General features: G+C 45.7%; 2 protein-coding genes across 3 annotated transcripts in view; both read right to left on the minus strand.

The window, feature by feature from the left end:
- Gnai3 (G protein subunit alpha i3) overlaps positions 1 to 9,914 on the minus strand; it is a 38,308-nt gene extending 28,394 nt beyond the window's left edge. The window contains exon 1 of the mRNA XM_057794247.1: positions 9,679 to 9,914. Within this exon, the coding sequence (XP_057650230.1) occupies positions 9,679 to 9,796 (118 nt within the window). The 5' untranslated portion in view covers positions 9,797 to 9,914. The remainder of the gene's footprint in view (positions 1 to 9,678) is intronic.
- Positions 9,915 to 11,203: 1,289 nt separating this feature from the next.
- Positions 11,204 to 18,870, minus strand: Gpr61 (G protein-coupled receptor 61). Of its 2 annotated transcripts, XR_009058623.1 has the most exons (3): positions 18,777 to 18,870; positions 13,717 to 15,890; positions 11,204 to 13,139 (listed from the first exon to the last, which is right to left on the minus strand). XR_009058623.1 is itself a non-coding variant. In XM_057793571.1 (2 exons), the coding sequence occupies exon 2, from the start codon at positions 15,306 to 15,308 to the stop codon at positions 13,959 to 13,961; it is 1,350 nt and encodes a 449-aa protein (XP_057649554.1). In that variant the 5' UTR covers positions 15,309 to 15,890; positions 18,777 to 18,870; the 3' UTR covers positions 11,204 to 13,958. The 2 variants fall into 2 exon arrangements, 1 of the variants encoding a protein (XP_057649554.1); XM_057793571.1 differs by having other exon boundaries at positions 11,204 to 15,890.
- Between the last annotated feature and the right edge of the window lie 472 nt (positions 18,871 to 19,342).

Consider the following 19,342-nt stretch of genomic DNA (forward strand, 5'->3'; position numbering starts at 1 on the left):
CATACACCAGGCTAGCCTTGAACTCACAAGAGATCCACCTGCCTCAGCCTCCCAAGTGCTGAGATTAAAGGTGTGCACCACCATCGCCCAGCTAGTCTTTCTTGTTTTAAGATTTTTATTTTAGCCGGGCGGTGGTGGCGCACGCCTTTAATCCCAGCACTTGGGAGGCAGAGGCAGGTGAATCTCTGTGAGTTCAAGACCAGCCTGGTCTACAAGAGCTAGTTCCAGGACAGGCTCCAAAGCCACAGAGAAACCCTGTCTCGAAAAACCAAAAAAAAAAAAAAGATTTTTATTTTATTGTATGTGCATTGTTGTTTTGCCTGCATATGTGTTTCTTTAAGGATGCCAGATCCTCTGAACCACAGTTACAGACAACTGAGAGCTGCCACATGGGCACTGGAAATTGAACCTGTGTCCTCTGGAAGTGCAGTGAGAGCTTTTAATCACTGAGCTACCCCACATTATGTGGAAGTCAAAGGAGGTTCAGGTGTAAAGACCAGCTCCTCCCAAAATCTATTTCTAAGCTCTGAGAAATTATTCAGGTACAGTCAAATGTGGATTCTCAAGCACCTTCCTCCTTTGCTTAGTTTACATTGAATATATTAATTTCTGTTACAACTGAAGAACAGAAGGAAATCCACTTACACAGAGTAATATATTCAAACTAGAACAACTGAACCGGCCCTAACAGTGTTGTTCGGTTCAAACAGTTTGAATTACAGCAATGATACAGCTGATCACTAATCAGGTAACAGGATAACCTGGACAGATAACGAAGAGCAACTTGCTAGAGCCTGCATAAGCTAGAGCTATTCAAAAATGAAGACAACACAGAGAAAACAAAATGCTGAAATAACTTCTTTTCTCTGTACTCTGCTGAACATTTCCGCCGTGGGCAGTTTATGATGCATTTCTTTGGTTTTCAACTGTCTTCCTAGGCAGGTCTGGGATGTTAAACTAACTTCAACCGAACTAAATAGAAAAAATAACACAAAAACAGTCCTCTTTATAACTTGTTAAATTATATAAATTTCACAATCAAGGGACTCCCTAAGACCCACTTCACTGGTTCAGAGAAGGGAAAATAAAGTTTAGAGATTCAATTCAATCTCACAGTGTTGAAGCTCTATGCCCTGTATTATATGGTGTCTCCATTTCTGAATCGGGTTACCAGTTCTAAGAGGTTTACAAACACTAATATATTAAATTCTGTTGGCTAGAAAACACATTTTAAAACTAATCATCAGGACAAATCAGTGCCCATGGCTCTGCATCCTTCACAGTACCAGACCCCCATCTTAAGTTGGTCTTTACAATTACTACATTAACTCCTGAGTAAAGCAGCTCTCTCTTCACTTCCCCTGAGGCTTCACCCAAGGGAAAAACAGCCCAACTGAAGGCCTTAAGAAAACGACAGCACAGGGAGCTAACTTATCTGTCCCCTAAAGCTGCACTGCCAAATGTTTTTACCTACCCCTTAACAAAGCCTTTAAGCAAAGGTTTTACCAACCCCGCTTTTGGGGGGGCGGGGGTTTGAGACAGGGTTTCTTTCTTTTTTTTTTTGGTACTGGAGCAGAATCAAGTTTATTTGCCTTATATAGAGATCAGGGTAATAAGAAAAATAGCTGTACATTTTTCTCTGCTCCCTTCCCTGACTCTCCCCTCCCCTTCAACCCTCTCCCATGGTCCCCATGCTCCCAATTTACTCAGGAGATCTTGTATTTTTCTAGTTCCCATGTAGATTAGATCTACGTATGTCTCTCTTAGGGTCCTCATTGTTGTCTAGGTTCTCTGAGATTGTGATTTATAGGCTGGTTTTCTTGGCTTTATATGTTTAAAAATCACTTATGAGTGAGTACATATGATAATTGTCTTTCTGGGTCTGGGTTACCTCACTCAATAAAAAAAAATGGAGTTCAGACCTAAACAGAGAACTCTCAATAGAGGAATCTAAAATGTCTAAAAGACACTTAAGGAAATGCTCAACATTCTTACTCATCAGAGAAATGTGGGAGCCCAGGTAGTTTGGATGCTCACCTTAATAGACCTGGATGGAGGTGGGTGGTCCTTGGACCTCCCACAGGGCAGAGAAACCTGCTTGCTCTTTGGGCTGAGGAGGAAGGAAGACTTGATTGAGGGAGGGGGAGGGAATGGGAGGTGGTGGCGGGGAAGAGGCAGAAATCTTTAATAATTAAATAAATTAATTAATAATAATAAAAAAAAACAGCTCTGAGATTCCATCTTACACCTGTAAGAATGGCCAAGATCAAAAACACTGATGACAACTTATGCTGGAGAGGTTGTGGGGTAAAGGGAACACTTCTGCATTGCTGGTGGGAGTGCAAGCTGGTACAGCCCCTTTGGATGTCAGCGTGGCAATTTCTCAGAAAATTAGGAAACAACCTTCCTCAAGACCCAGTAATACCACTTTTGGGTATATATCCAAAGGATGCTCAATCGTGCCACAAGGACGTGTGCTCAACTATGTTCATAGCAGCATTGTTTGTCATAGCCAGAACCTGGAAACAACCTAAATGTCCCTCAACCGAAGAATGGATAAGGAAAATGTATATTTACACAATGGAGCACTACACAGCAGGAAAAAAATAATGACATCTTGAAATTTGCAGGCAAATGGATGGAGCTAGAAAACATCATATTGAGACATGGTTTCTCTGTGTAGCTTTGGAGCCTGTCCTGAAACTAGCTCTGTAGATCAGGCTGGTCTTGAATTAAAAAATCCACCTGCCTCTGCTTCCCAAGTGCTGGGATTAAAGGCGTGTGCCTCCACCGCCCGGCCCAATACTCTTTCTTAAAAGTAGTAGACAGAAACATTAGCTAGAGAAAAACCAGAAGTGATGAAGCATAGTCTCTGAAAAAACCCATTGGTTGTCTGTATTTTTTAACTGCTAATTTAAATTAAAGGTAACTAAATCCAGGTAATATAAATTACTCTGGGTTAGATGTGTTAATAACAAGACATCCTATCTCAGGAGAATTTAAACCTACCTGCCAACTACACATAATGACAACTTAACATTGAGAATAATCATATATGAATGACAGAGAAACGGAAGCAGTGATGGGCTTGGTTCTTCAGTATTTCCACCTATGTCCAATTTAGATTTAATGAACATCTATTAGGGATAGACACTATCATTCATTAATCATTATTTCTCTAGCCATACTCTTTTCCTAGAGAACCTGACCTCCTTCGACACTTGAGTCAGCCTTGTAAACTCGAGATACTCCATCAACTCTACCACGCAGCCACCAAAACTCTGGTGGGTACCTGACAAGGTTAGACCAAGCTGATACTTTCCCAGGAATCTGCATTAGGGATCCTGGAAGCCCATGCAAGGTAACAAGACAACTACTAGGTATGGCAGTATGCGAAGCAGGAAAGGTTCAGCATAAGTCGAAGCTGAGGCTGGTATGTGGTGGAGGATGAGGAGTATTAGAAGGAAGAAGAAAAAGATGATACGAAGAAGAGACTTAGCCGTATAAGCGGACAGTGACAGTCTGCTCTAGAAGTGAGTGAGGAGGTATTGTAATTCATGAGCATGCAACCTGCTTCTATTTCATTTTCTACCTATCCTCGAATGCTGCCTGTGAAGCTGCCTAGTAACTTACGTCTTGTCTATGAAGCCCTCCTTGACTCATACTAGTCTGTTTCCTGTTCCTTATACATCTTTAGATTTTATTAGGTCCTGCAACAAAAGATAAAGAGAAATCCCTAGTCCTCCTGCCTAAAGGACAAAGAGGAGCACGCTGGGTGTGAGTGTGTGTGTGCGCGCACACGCGTGAGCACATGCACACATGTATTCATTAACGGTGACATTAAAACAGCATACAATCTCAAAATGACAGGAACAGAGCGTACCCACTTCAGAACAGCAGCAGGAACAAAGCTCAGTCTCACTAACCTCTGAAACAGACCTCCCCATCAAGAACCATTCTTAGCAGAAACAACTGCCCCAAACTAAAAGACTGTTATATAAGTGTAATCAGCTGAAATTATTTTTAAAAGAGCCCACTTACAGCCTCAACTCGGAAGTCACATGTCCTGTAAATCTTCTAAGCAATGAACACCTACCCCATATTTATCACCGCCTACAACAGCGCAGCAGAGAAACCACGACAGGACACGGTGAGGTGCTACGCTCTCACACTGCGGGAGGGATGAATACACTCACAGGAAGGCACAAGAGGGGGCTGGACGGCAGCTCAGCAGCTAAGAGCACCTGTTGCTCTTGCAAAGGGCTCAGCACCCACACAGTGGTTCATAACCACCCTTAATTCCAATTCCAGGAGATCTGAAAGCCTCTTCTGACCTCTGTGGGCAAGAGGCCCACATGCAGTGCACCCACCTCCAGGCAGGCAAAACAGCCACACACGTAAAAAGTTAATCTGTTTTGTTTTTTCGAGACAGGGATTCTCTGTGTAGGCTTGACTGTCCTGGAAGTAGCTCTGTAGGTCAGGTTGACCTCAAACTCACAGAGATCCACCAGCTTCTGCCTCCTGAGCGCTGGGATTAGATGCATGAGCCACCACCACCTGGCTTCTAAAAAAATTATTTAAAGACACAAAGATAAGGTTATTAAAAAGAATCTTTTTTTCAGTGCTTGTCTCTTTTTATTTCAGTTTTTTTTTCCTCCAGGTGTGATAAATCCTCACGAGAAATTTGGCTTCTACAAACCTTCTCCCTAATAGGTGGCAAAAATTATAATGACTATCACCCCTTACATGTTGTAGGAGGAAGAAAGCAGAATCAAAAAGAGAGCCACCATGGAGATGCCAGGTCAGACATGCTGAATCTTTCCCGGTAAGCCACGACCTCGTGGTTCTACACAGATTATTAGAAATGGGTTGAATCAAGATGTGAGAGTTAGCCAATAAGAGGCTAGAGCTAATGGCCAGGCAGTAATTTAATTAATACATTTTTTGTGTGATTATTTTAGGGGTTAAACTAGCCGGGCGGCAAGACACAACCCGCCGCTCCTTGTTACTACACTTACAGGGTAATCAAAGGAGAATCTTACTTTCAATAACCACATTCTATCAGTAATTTGCTAACTAAATATTATGAATAATCAATTGTATGACATAAAATTTAAATATAGTATTCCAATTTTCTGCGTGCATAGGTTTGCCATAAAATAAATTATTATCAGCACAAGATTAGGAATTGAAGATCTTTGCATATCAACATGAAGAATGTCAAGGGGCTGTCTGAAACACCTGTCAAAAACAGAAACTAAAGTGACAGACCTCACAAGCAGTCTAATAGAGGGTGCCATTTACTGATTCTCCTCTTCTAGACACCAACACTAAGCACTTTGTGTACATTACGTCATTTCACTTATGGAACAGAAGAATCATCCCTAGTTACATATGTGAACATAATTCACATGGTTAAGTGATTTGTTCTGAGTTTCACGCCAGTAGAGGTGAGAGCTTAATTCGGTTTTGTCGGAATCCAAAAGCCGTGTCTTCACTCATTACACTAGCACCTCCCGACTTCTGTGACGCCATGACATAGACTGGAAGGCTTTGGTAGAAGCTATCTTTCTTACAAGATTATGCCATAAAAATGAAATGTTAAGTGTTACAGGTTTTAAATAATGAACTGGGAAATGGGAAACGGGGAGCAGGTGGAAATATTAATTAAAAAAGAATAAAAAAAAATAATGAACTGGTATAAACTCTGCAAATAGTTTTTTCTCTTCAAATTATTAAATTAAAGAAATTTGCAGAGAGATATACACCAAAACAGTCCAAATACTATTTCAACTGCTGTATTTAGAAGCTGTAAAACGCTTTCAGAGGTAGGCATGGTGCCACATACTTACGACCCTGATACTGGAAGGCTGAGACAGGAGAGTTCCAGGATAATCTGGGCTACACACGCCACAAGCCCCTGTCTCAAAACAAGACTTAAAATCTGAACACACGGGCTGGAGAGATGGCTCAGTGGTTAAGAGCATTGCCTGCTCTTCCAAAGGTCCTGAGTTCAATTCCCAGCAACCACATGGTGGCTCACAACCATCTGTAAAGAGGTCTGGCGCCCTCTTCTGGCCTTCAGGCATACACACAGACAGAATATTGTATACATAATAAATAAATAAATATTTAAAAAAAAAAATCTGAACACACAACTCCAAGTAGCACACCTACACACCACACTATACATACTGGTTGGGAATATTTATACAGTTCAGGAGCAATTTGGCATAACAAGATCTCCCAATAGCATCTAAAGGAAACTCAAACCAAAGGGGCAATTACAATACTGAAGTCTTCCTTAGTAATGAAACCTGTATTAACTTATTAATTCAAACTTCTATAGTACTTTTAATCTGTAATACTGATTTTTAACAATAAACAGCTAATATTCACTGCATGTTTTGCTTTATATTATCATGTTCAATCCTCCAGCAAATCTAAAGAATCTCTACTTTCTATACCTTAAAAGTAAAGAAACTGAGGCAAATGGAAATATTTTCCTAAGGTTGCAGCCAGTAAACACAAATTAGAATTTGAAACATTCTGATTTCAAAGCCCATCTTGCCTGCAATCACTACATGAAATTATCACTACATACAAAAGAAAATATACAAACCAGGAGAGTCAAGAGAAGAAGACTTCAATTTAAACTAAATTGGATAGTCTCATAGTGTTGAAGAAAGATGGCTTCCAAGTATCAAAGGAAACTTGCTGCTGTCAGAAGAGTGGGGGGGGGTAACTGAATACCATATAGGTGTTTTTATATACCATATAGGGAAATTTTACTTAAAGAAATATCATGAAAGATCATTTTAAAAAGTTTTTAAATTTATTAATTTTATATGTCTGAGTTTTGAATCTGCATGTATGAATATGTATCAAGTACATGCGTACAGACATACTGAGACCCTAATCCCTGTCCTCTGTAAGAATAGCAAGTACTCATAACTATTGTGCCAACTCTCCAGTCCCAAGAAAGATCGTTTTACCTTCACATATGCGTTATTACACAGTTTAGGTAAGACCAGCTGCTTCTGCAAACTACGTCAACTTACTGACTTAATCTGCTCAAAATATTGCAAAAAAATCCTAAGAGGGAAAAAAGATTTCATGGTGTGGTACACACGTATAATCTCAGCTACAGGATCTCATGGTGTGGTACACGCCTATAATCTCAGCTACAGGATCTCATAGTGTGGTACACGCCTATAATCTCAGCTACAGGATCTCATGGTGTGGTACACGCCTATAATCTCAGCTACAAAATCTCATGGTGTGGTACACGTGTATAATCTCAGCTACAGGATCTCATGGTGTGGTACACGCGTATAACCTCAGCTACAGGATTTCATGGTGTGGTACATGCCTATAATCTCAGCTACAGGATCTCATGGTGTGGTACACGCGTATAATCTCAGCTACAGGATCTCATGGTGTGGTACACGCGTATAATCTCAGCTACAGGATCTCATGAGTTGAGACCAAGATTCTGTCTCAAATCAAAACAAAATGCTTAAAAAAAAAAAGTTAGTTAAAAACAAATAACACAAATGTTTCAGTACTTTGACCTTTATTTAAACTTTTCAAATTCTCTAAGCTATGGTGTGTTTATTTATTTAGTTTTTAAATTAATGGTCTTGGATAGTTCTGCTTGCCTAGGTTTTTTTTCAATGGTCACAAATCACAGAAGACGAGGACACATTTTTAATTTCATAGTTGACTGATCAATATAGAAAATGCTAATGTCAGGGGCTAGAGAGATGTCTCAGGGGTTAACAGCACTGGCTGCTCTTCCAAAGGACCTGGGTCCAGTTCCCAGCACCCACACAGCAGCTCACAACTGTAACTCCAGTTCCAGCAGCTCTGACACTCTCACACAGACACATGTGCAGACAAAACACCAATGCTATGAAATTAAAAAAAAAATTTAAAAATAGAAAACGCAAATGCCACTGATATGGTGATATATGCTGTAATCCCAGCACTGGGGAAGCTGATGCAGGAGGATGGAGAATTGGAGGCCCACCTAGACTACATAGTGATAACTGTCTCAATGCACAAAAATTAAGGCAAGCCAGAAAACTAGCAAGTGGGGTGTTTTCTATCTTACTTCTGAAATGCCCCCGTGAACCAATGTCCACCACGAGCTTCATCAAGCTGGTTGGTTAATAGTAAATACTTAAATACCAGCTAAGTACCGGAACCAGGGACAGAAGAGGCCTGCCATATAGACACTGACAGTCCAGAACTATGATTTGACTTCCTATCTTCTGGAAACTCAAACTCCATCGCGTTACCTTTTCTTTATATTCAAGCTGCCTTGTAGAGCTTCCACAATATATACAGTTCCCAGCACATCTGAGAGCACAGAGTGAGTCTGAGATTACGGTGGCTGAGGCTGTCCTCTACAGCTTCGCAAAGGGAAACTGGTACTCTCCAGTGATTCCTTGGAACTCAATCTATCTACAAGTTCTGTTGCTTACAGAACTGTGACTCGTACATATTCTCACCGAACAGATTCCTCAAAAATATGAATAATGAAGGCGGCTGGATTTATTGGTAAGCTAACATCAGAGGACTTTACTTGATCTACTGGGCCTATCGAAGTTTAAAACTCAATTATCCTGACTAAAACATGTCTGACTATGTATAAAAGCCACTAGAGTACAAGGCAACGTGCTGTAGTCTGGAAGCCAGTATTTTTACTTTAAAAACCGAATAAGAAACAACTCCCGCAAATTTACCAAATCTTTACAGTAAATACACCCCCATTCCATATATTATCCTGTTCTAACTCTATTCCCAATGCACATCGTTCCTAGAACGTCACCACTGTAATCTAGTGCCCACTAATCTATTACAAACCTCAAAGATGGCATTCTTTCCACTTTCTCAGCTTACACCATCCCTATCCCGTTAATAAAAACAGGAGTTACAAAACCTCAAGAGAATGTTTAAGATAGGAAAAGTTGAAAAAGTAAGCCGGACTCTACACCCAAGTTCTTTTCTTCTATACCTAAGAACTTCTCATTTATTTCACCTGCCTCCTCCTATATGTTCCTGGACAATCCACCTTACTAACAGTTCTCTCTCTCTCTCTCTCTCTCTCTCTCTCTCTCTCTCTCTCTCTCTCTCTCATATATATATATATATATATACACACACACACACATATGTATGTGTGTTGTATGTGTGTGTGCTCTTTTGCAAACAGCAGGTTCTTTATTTGACCCCTCTGTCCAAGCTTCTCTCATCATTCAATCCTTCCAGCTTTATCCTGCCATCAGATATCAAACTCACACAAACCCCGGACAAGCCCATCTGACACCATACACTATTCTCCTCAGCACGTTCCAATCCAACGTAAAGCCTTCCCTAATATCGATCCCTTCCCTTATGAGCCTTTCCCGGATTCTCAACAGTCTCAAAGCTCCAAACTCCCAAACTCTGCTAAGCACCATCCCAGGCCGGTTACACCCTCTCCAACCTGAAATCCCCACGCCTTCCGGGGCCTCAGTCACCAAGGCCAAAACCCGCCCTATGCCGGGCATCCCCTCCCAGTCCCTTCGGGGTCCTTTCCGCCGGTCTAGCCAGACCCCTCATCAGCTCAGCTTGCTCCCCGGGCCGGGCTCTCGGGACTCTAGCACTCCAGCTCCGCCCCCAGCCCCTCACCGAGCAGCAGCAGCTTCACTTCTTTGGCCGCTTTCTCCCCGTCCTCCCGCAAGTTGCGGTCAATCATCCTGCTCCGCTCCACCGCCGCCTTGTCCTCGGCGCTCAACGTGCAGCCCATGGCGGCGGCGGGAGAGGGGACCGGGCCCGGGCTCACTCACACACCGCGGGAACCACGACTCCACCGGCTGAGACGCGTCTTCTGCTGGGCGGTGGCCTTCTCCGTCAGCTCCCCTAGCGCCCGGAAGAACCGGATATCTACTGTTTACGACACTTCCGGCGACGCCCAGCGGCCGTTACCACTCGGAGCACTGTGGCGGTGCGAAGCGAAAGAGGTACGGAAAGCGGAAGTCCCCGGGAGTCTGGCCGTTCTCGTGAAGTGATGGAGATCCGTCGCTCCGCACCTCCCGGCCTTAATACCCGTTTACCTCTTGGGCTCTTGGGCTGCTACAAGTGTAGCAAAAGAGGGCCTTCTAGCTCGCTGTGCCCTCTTGAGGTAGCACAGAAGGTTTGGTGGTGAGGACCGGGTTCCTAAATAAGTGCTCACACCCCTCTGGAAATTTAACCGGGAAAAAGTCTCCCTGGCTAGAAAAACCCTTTTGATCAGTGATTGTGGAGCCCGGGTCTTTGCCCAAAGCCGAGTGTTGGATACGTCAGCCAAAGCTGCCCCAGCCTGATCTTTGAGATGGGAACAAACTGCCCAGCCTGGTTCCATCTATGCCTCACGCTACACCCCATTATGCGTAGGAGTAGGCTTCCTCCTGCTCTTAAAGGATATCTTAGCCGGGCGGTGGTGGCGCACGCCTTTAATCCCAGCACTTGGGAGGCAGAGGTAGGCGGATCTCTGTGAGTTCGAGACCAGCCTGGTCTACAAGAGCTAGTTCCAGGACAGGCTCCAAAGCCACAGAGAAACCCTGTCTCGAAAAACCAAAAAAAAAAAAAAAAAAAAAAGGATATCTTAGCCCTTCTGCTGCAAAGCATGAATTTCTGTGAGCTGTACATTTGCCTGGCACTCCTATGTTGGCAAAGTATCACTCGACTTCTAGCAAATAATAGAACATGGAAATGAGGTGTAGTTCATTCATAACATTTCGCTGCTTCCCTTTCTCCAATATAAACCACGGGCTCTGTGTTAGGTACTTAGTCCCATGTCTTAGTCCCAAACCAGTGCATCCTTCTTTAACGAGAGTTCCTGCATGATAGCCACAGCAAAAGGGAAGTTTAGTAAAAAGCTGTCTCTCTAGTATCGCCTGAAGATTTACCTTCACAAGGTTCTGATGTATTTATAATCCTGAAATGCCTGTACTGCCAAATAGCCCCACAGTGGCTCACCACTTTTAGGAAGCAGCATCTTTTTCTGCAGCCCTTGAGCCCTTCCCTGGAATTTAAAACATATTTCTTCTGTAGAAGCAAAATTTAAAATACAAATTCCAGACAGAAAGGTCTATAGAGTGAAAATTAATTAATTAGAACCATTTAATTAGAAGATTGACCTCATCCACTTCATAATGCTTATCAATTCCAAGTCTAAAAAGTCGCCCATTCATTTCCAAAGGACCATTAAAAAGAAAGAGCCTGCTTTTCCTTTATGATCACTTCCAGAGTAAAGGGGAAACACATTTATTGAATACCTATTTGCCAGGTATGGCTAGGTGTTTCCATGTCTCATCTCTTAATCCTCACAACAACCCTGTGAGGTAGGTAATATCGACCCCCATCGCCAGATGAGGAAATAGGCTCATAGAGATTAACCAGCTTTCCCATGTCCATACAATAAGTACATCCACCTGGTCTTAACTTTACCTCTTTGTCTACCAGACCTCTAGAAGGGCATTGCTTGGGGACACCCAACAGAAAGTCTGAAGTTTTTATCACCTCAATACCAAGATGTGGGCAACAGTAACTGACAGGGTGATTGTCTCATCCTGTTGCTCCCAGAAGACCTTTCCAGAGCTAAGGATTGTATTCCGAACTCTACCAATGCATCTTGGTGACTAGAAAATTCCTGGACGGCGGCTATAGCGAAAGTTGCGGAGAAAGTTCTCAGCATAATAGAAAAGTTTTACCTCCCTTATGATCTGTTCCTACAGCCAGGAAAAAAATGACAAGTGAATTCTTATATGCCACTTACTAGCTAATGGCAGCAAGGTCTTAGTGTCGGGGTACTTCAGTATGAAATTCATGGGAGCTACCCTTGAACGTAACACTTCCTTTTAAGTGAAGCAAGGGTCAGAGAGCAAAGTTTAAAAAAAAAAAAAAAAAAAAGGCTGCCAAGCAGTGTTTTACACACACACACACACACACACACACACACACACCACGCGCGCACGTGCGCGCGCGCACGCTCACCCATTCAGGCCTTTCCTGTTTCTATACGGCTCACACTGCCATCTTCTGGCAGTGTCTGGGTCTACTAGCTAATTGGTGGATTCATGGTTTATGAAAGTTTTTCCCTTATGATACAGTAGGAAGGAAATTTCTCAGCCTCTCGGAAGAGAGGGAGAAATGGTTTTGAAGATAAAAGGACACTGCTTACTGTGTATACTTCCTAAGGGATTTCCCCAGTGTAATAGTCCCTAGACTAGAAGACTACACAAAAGATAGGAAGACAGAAACCTGGAAATTCACCTAATCCGAAAGGGGGAAAGCTGTTTGCCAGGTTTCATCAGATGGGTTGTTTCCTTCGCTAGAGTGTTTTGTTTCCACTCCCCACACTTTGCACAGTGTGCAGGGAGGCTCTGTGTATCCCTCAGTGGACTCTCAGAAGTCAGAACCATGGATAGATTCTCCACATTGTACTACTTTATCAGATCTACATGCTCTACAAAAACACAAATATCTGATCAAGTTAGACTATGCACTCCTTGAAGGCAGAGACCACACATCATCTGTGTGTGCCCCAGCGAATGCTGGCATTCAACTATTTACACACTGAATAAAACTGAAGGAGTCAGTGTTGATACTAATATAACTTTTATCATAAAATTTATTAGTTGTCCAAAGGGGAAACTACTCCACCCCAACACACTTTCGCCCTTTGTTATTCAGTGAACCAGAAATTTGTTTAGGTATAGACCACATCGCCCTCTAATTCTACCATGACCCTTTGGTATTCAACTGCGGGAAGTGGAATGGACAGGAGGTTCCAGGTAGGTAGCCATTAACCCCTCTCCATGGAAAATACCATTGCTGATGCTAACCAACATGGTTCCTATAGTCTTATTCAATAAACAGCAAAGCCCAACTCTCTGCCCTCTCTCCAACCCAGGGCTGCAGGTAGGAGACACATTTAAGTCTTTATCACAGAAGCTAATTTTGAGAGCAATGAACGAGGAGAGGGAGGCATTTCATGGACTGTGGAAACCCCACCCTTCCCCTTGCCCGACCTTAGTCTCTTGTACCCGATTGTCCAGGGGGCTGGAAGTGGGTCACTGCCATGAGGAGAGAGATCAGGGAGGCCAGTCCTGGAAAGAAAAGATTGGCAGTATTATTGATCAGAGTGACTTACCTGGCCTTTCTGTATCCACCCACAGCTCTCTGATCCCCCAGTCAGTCTAGCTACTCAAAAGGCAGGGAGAAAAGGGGCAGCCTGTCTCGTGTTTGTCTGTGCTGAGATCAGGACCCATACCTCATCTCCTCCATGCAGGGAAGAGAACAGGAGAGAGCTGCAGAGAGTTTTCCTGTCTTCTCCCCCACTACCCTTACTGCAATTTTTTCTTGCCACTGGCAACATCCAGAGAAGAGTTCACCCTACTGGTCTGCTCACTTTAAGAGAAATCTTAGACATTTAACTTTAAAAAGGAATCTATTAACTCACAGTGACACTTGGCTACAGCTTTGTTCTTTTTTTAAACTAGTAAGTGAGAAGATGTGGGTCACTCCCTTACCTTGTTTTAGTGTATTACCCTGAACTATTACACCAGAAAAAAGTAAACTTCAGTGGTCCCCAGCTCCTAGCCTGCTGCTCCAACACCTGCCCTTAGGAAGTTTCCCTGTCTCCTGAGGCATGAAAAGTTCACTGGTAGAAAGGTGTCGCCTCACCTTTGTGACCCTTTTCTCTCATCATCGTCTCACCAAACCCAGGTTCCCTCCCCCAATAGTCAAAGAGCACAGCCAAGTCCAAGGCTTTTGCCACATGTCCATCCTGTCGACTCTGGTCCTGACCCAGGAAACACCAAGCAAAAGCTAAGTCCAGAAACCCCAGCCCAAACCCCAGCCAGCTGGAAAAGGCAGTCCTTAAGATCGTAAACCAGCCCCAAGCCTTATTTCCCTCCAAGTGTCCATCAGGACTCCAGCTTTTGTGAGGGGGCGGGACGGAGGTAGCTGTCTGACATGATGATGTCGCTGGTAAGTTGCTGCTCCAGGAACTCCGAGGTCTCCTCAGCAATCTGGCCTGGGATTCGAAAATCAACAGCAGGTGGTGGCTCCCGCTTAGGGCTGGGTAGGGGCCTGGAAACCCAGTTCTCCGAGGTCCCTTGGAGGAACTGCAGGAAATTCTCCTCAATAGAGCCCTCCCGACTAGGCAGCCTCAGCTCCTCCTCTGGAGCTGCCTTGAAGAAGCAGACAAACTGTTTGCTAAGCTCGCCCCGGATCTGACGGTTGAGACATCCATAGAAAAAAGGGTTGGAAGTGAAGCAAAAGTAGCCGATCCAAGTCACCACGTTCTCCACCTGTCCTGTCGAAATGGGCTGAGCGCTCAGGGCCACGTAAAGATGGAAAGAGAAGTAGGGTAACCAACAGAGCAGGAACTGGCCTCCTACAGCCAGGAGGACCACTGCTGCCTTTCCACCCCCAAACGTCCGGTGTGGAGTGGTCTGGTGAGCCCCAGAACTGGTGACCATAGTAGAGCGGCTACTAAGAGACTCAGAGCGTTGCCGGGGTGTCTCCATCCACGTGGGCAGCGGCCCGTGTTGCATGGCCGCCACGCGAGCCACTCGGAACATGCTGCAGTAAACCACAAAGATCAGGATCAAGGGCAGCAAGAAGTAAAGAACAGCAAAGACCACCACAAAAAGCTGGCAGTAGACACTATGGTTCCATTGGAGAGAACAGCCTGGGTTAACACTGGGAGCGCCTTCCTCCCAGGAGACCCTTCCCAACACTGGCACAGAAGCCATGGCCAGGGCCTTTATCCACACGCCCACTAGCACGGAGGCCACCAGCCCCAGTGTCATGCGTACCTCGTAGCGCATGGGGTGGACCACATAGTAGTAGCGCTCCACGTTAATGGCAGACACCGAAAGGATGGCCAGGCTGACAAAGCAAACGCTCAGGAACAAGTAGAGGCGGCAGGCCACCTCCCCGAAGAGGGCGTGGTCAAAGAGAGCGGAGCTGGAGAGCATGGCCAGGGGCATGAGGGTCAGAGCAGCCAGTAGGTCCACCAGACAGAGATGGAAGACGAAAACAAATTTTCGGAGGGCAGGTGTCTTGGCAATAACAGCCATCACGGCAGCGTTGCCGGCCACAGCAGTAAGGTCCAACAGGAGCATGAAGAAGAGGGCCACGGATTCCGAAGCCACGTCCTGCAGTCCCAACTCGGGGACCCCGCTGGCAGTAGAGGGACCTGGTGTTTGAAGGGCTCTTCCCAAAGTGGATGCGTTTCCTGATGACTGGGGGATGGATGAGGACTCCATGGGGCCGAAAGAGGACACCCAGGGCTCTTTCTGTTACGGGCCCATCCCCCATCCTACTCCTCAGCCCTGGGTGGTGAAGCCCAGGCCCAGGCTTCCCGATGGGTTTCCTTGGGGGCCTTCACTGGAGTCTGTAGGGCAGGCCTTTATCACCAGCCTTCCAAACAGGGCTCTTCTGTGGTGGTGCCAGGCCAAGCAGCTCTGGACTCAGAAGCTCGTGTCCAGTTTCTGTCAGGAGGTAGACCCAGGGTCAGTCAGCCCTGGTGATGGGAAGCGGCCCACTGGCGAGGGATGGATCCTCACGTGCAGTGTTCCACCTTCAGAGTGGTCTGTGGCACCTTTCTCCCCCTTTTTCTAGTTCTCCATGCTTTTCTTCCCTCTTGAGGGCAATTCTAAATCCTCTGTCTTCCTTCTGCAGGGTCCTGAGGAGTCTAAGACAGTGCCCTGGCTTTAGGGTGCCTTGAGTGAATTCTCTGATTTCTCATCAGAACTGGGAGTAGGAGAACACGATTCAGCTTCTAGGTCCAGGTCTGGGCATTACTCACTCTGCAACTCTTCTGGACTCCAGTTTCCTCACAAAGACATCTATTAAAGGAAGGAATAACACCAATTTCATAACCTCACAGCGTCTGGTTTGGTTGCTTACAAGCAGTACTGATCCCATGGAGCAATGGTCACGTGGTGCACGGCACATGCTGTGTCCTACGCACTTTGTGCCATCAACTCATTTTCGTCCTCACACGATCCTATGGACACACAGTAGGATCTCCATTTCTCCACAGATAGACCTGCAGCCCAGAGAAGGGAAGGAGTGCACCCCAAAACACACAACACAGGAGAGCCGAGTTAAGACAGCCTGGCCCCAGGGACAGTTCTCTTGCCTGTTATCCCTTGCCATGCAGGAAAGTAGCTTCCCTATCTACTAGAATCATAAATTGAGTACATCATTGTCAAGCTTGATCAGACCCTACTAACATCTCTCCCCACTTGAAGGCTATCGCCCAGGAAGGACAGCTGTGCCTTAGTCTCTCCTGACGTCATCACCCCCAAACAAAAGCTGCTAGTTTGGGAATGATGAGGACGCTTCAGTGAAGACAGAATGTCCAGCTGCAAAGGACACCAGCTCATCTGCTCCTGAACTCCCGCGGCCGGAGGGCACGCGCCACTGGAAAGCTGTCCTTCCCTTCCTACTCTTTGTTTGTTTTTGAGACAGGGCTTCTCTGTGTAGCCCTGGCTGTCCTGGAATTCACTCTGTAGACCAGGCTGGCCTCAATCTCAGAGATCCGCCTGCCTCTGCCCTAGAGTGCTGGGATTAACAGCGAGCGCCACCACCGCCCGGCTCAGCTACCTGCTCTTTAGCCGCTAGGGTGGCTGTCCTATGTCCTATGTCCTATGTTCTATGTCCTAGCTGGTGGAGGAAGGGCAGCTCAGCTCAAGGCACTCTTGGTTCTGGCCTCCTCCCACGGTCACAGAACAAAGGGTGAGAGCGGATGCCCCTATGAACCGGGTGAAGGTGCTGGGGGCAGGGCAGAGGGCTTAGACTGCAGAATTGGGTACACAGAAAGCAGAGAAAACCAGACTAAACCAGCACCTACCATCTCTCCTGATGAAGTGGCAGGTTGCATCCATTTTATGTGTCATTATTCACATGAAGTTTGTTCATAATTGAAATGGGTGTCCCCAGAGTAATATATACATATATATGTATATATTATATATTTTATGATATATTAGGATATATATCTATCTTCCCAATATATTATGTTAAGTCAAGCAGTGTAGAGAGAAGCCACAGCCCGGCCTTTCTGTAACAAGTTAAAAGTTTTCTGGACCATTCTTTCTGCAACTGTGAAATGGGAGGGTTGGCCTAGAAGACCATGGAGCTTCTGACGTAGAGCATTTTACTGCTCTGGGAGTTCCTGGGATAGGGAGCACCTGGCAGTTGCTCCACTCTAAAGAAAGATCTTTCATTTCTATAATTGCACAGTGAAGAGAACCACACAGCCGGCCAGAGCTATACTTCTCTCAAAGTTACTCTACAATCACCATAGGTTTGGGGTGTTACTATAAACCTCACACTAATCCAACTTCTTACATGCCTTGCATGCATTACGTGGTCAGGGCAATTCCTGTGAGTTGAATCAAACTCAAATTGACTAATCGAATCCTGGCCCCAGAATACAAACTCCCAAAATGTTCAGTCAGTCATCTGTGTGCCAGCCAGGGCATTCTCTTCTGAGAAGGATAGCCCAGGCTCCTGGATTTGCGGCTTCCCTAACTTTGAACAATTGCCCTAGAGACTTGCGTCTCTCCAGGGAGATGTCAGATTCTCATAAGACAGTCTACCAGGAAAAAAAAATGCCCCAAAGAAATACTAGATGATGCATCTTTACACTTTACTATCCGTTTTCATTCTACCTGAGAGTGGGGTCTAAAAGATGAGGAGTTCAATCCAGCAACACCTAACTACTATCCCTGGCTGAGAAGAGCGGGCATGGTTTTCATGTGGACACATGGACACACAGAGGTGCTATGCAGCCATGATGGAGCCTTGGACAAGAAAGCACTAGGCATTTTTTTCTTTCTTATACCCCACCACCACCACCACACACACATACCGGTCTTGTCAAAATTTTTACAGTAGCTTCAAATTCCAGGATTCCAATTTACCTCCTAACAGATAGACCAATATTCTTGGCTACCTGGTACTCTTTCATTGATGGGCGGTTGTAGAGGGGAGAGCGGTGGTGTAATGGCTTCACAGGGGAAATCCAAGGAGCCTGACTCCACTCCTAGCTCATGTCATCACGCCTTCTCCCTCCGCAGACGCATCCTCCCACTGCCCCCTTCAGGACCACCTCCAAGACCTTTCAGGACCTGGAAGGCTTTGCCCCTATAGGCTCCGAGGTCTGGTCTCTGGCAGGGCCACGATCGAGTGACAGAGATCCTCACTTCAGGATGTAGGATGTGCACACGTGCCTAGCCCAAGGCCACATAGGTGTTGTTGGGATTCACATCCAGAGCCTCTGGGCCAAGGATCAGAGCTGGGCCGGCCTTCGGGCAAGAATATGGCCCCTCTTAGGCCAGGGGAGATTTCCAGGGACCTTCAACACCTCTCCCTAGCAGAGCTGCCCACGCCCAGGACTCAGATGCCCATCATCCTGGAATGCCGAAGGGCCTATTTCTTGGATGTGGGGACCTATCTCTATGACACAGAGCCGGGCAGACGGAGAATGATGTCCGTTGCAGGATGCAGTTACTCTTGCTAGCAGGAGATGACCAATCCCATTCCTAGGTTTTAGAGATGCCTGCATCCCAGTACTACCTTTGGGACACCTGGGACCCCATCCTCTGACAGAACTGCCCACCCTACCACAGGGTGTGCCGCCCCTTGGAATACCACCCTTCTGCAGCCCTCACCACCAGGCCCTGGGTCTGGCTTCCATTCCTGGCCTACTCGGCAACTCCTACCTTTGCTGAGCAGCTCCCAGCTCCTGTGTGATATAGCTCCTCTCAGCTGATGCTTCTCCAAGGCTGCTGAAGCCTGAACCACTGCAGTAAGCGGAGAGAGGCAGCCAGCAGAGCAGGATGCTCAGAGAGCTTCTGGGTCCTAGTGGCCTCCTGCTTTCCACCATCCCCCTTAGAGCCACTTCTGGAGCAAACAGCTGGGCCTCAGGACTTCCAGGCAGGGTGCTCAAGAAGCTCAGTTCCTCATATTTCCCTCAGGATTCTAGACTGTGTCTCAAAAGGCAAGTGGGCAGGGGAAACTCTCCCAATTGGCCTGATAAAGAAAAGGCCCTAGACACTTAACAGCTGAGTTACCTTGGGTGAGTCACTTCCATTTGGCCTTTGTTTCTTAGCTGTTCAATAGAATTACAGGGTAGATAGCCCCTGAGGTTTCTGACAGGGTTATTTATGGCATGGTTCTGTATGATACCAGAACCAAAATGCTTCTGTATAGGCAGCCAGAACTCCAAGACAGACCTAGGGAAAGCTGAGGCTCCTGAGGTGGATTCATGGTTTGACTCTTTCAGAAA

The sequence above is a fragment of the Chionomys nivalis genome, chromosome 18 (assembly GCF_950005125.1).
Source record: "Chionomys nivalis chromosome 18, mChiNiv1.1, whole genome shotgun sequence".
Lineage (NCBI taxonomy): Eukaryota > Metazoa > Chordata > Mammalia > Rodentia > Cricetidae > Chionomys > Chionomys nivalis.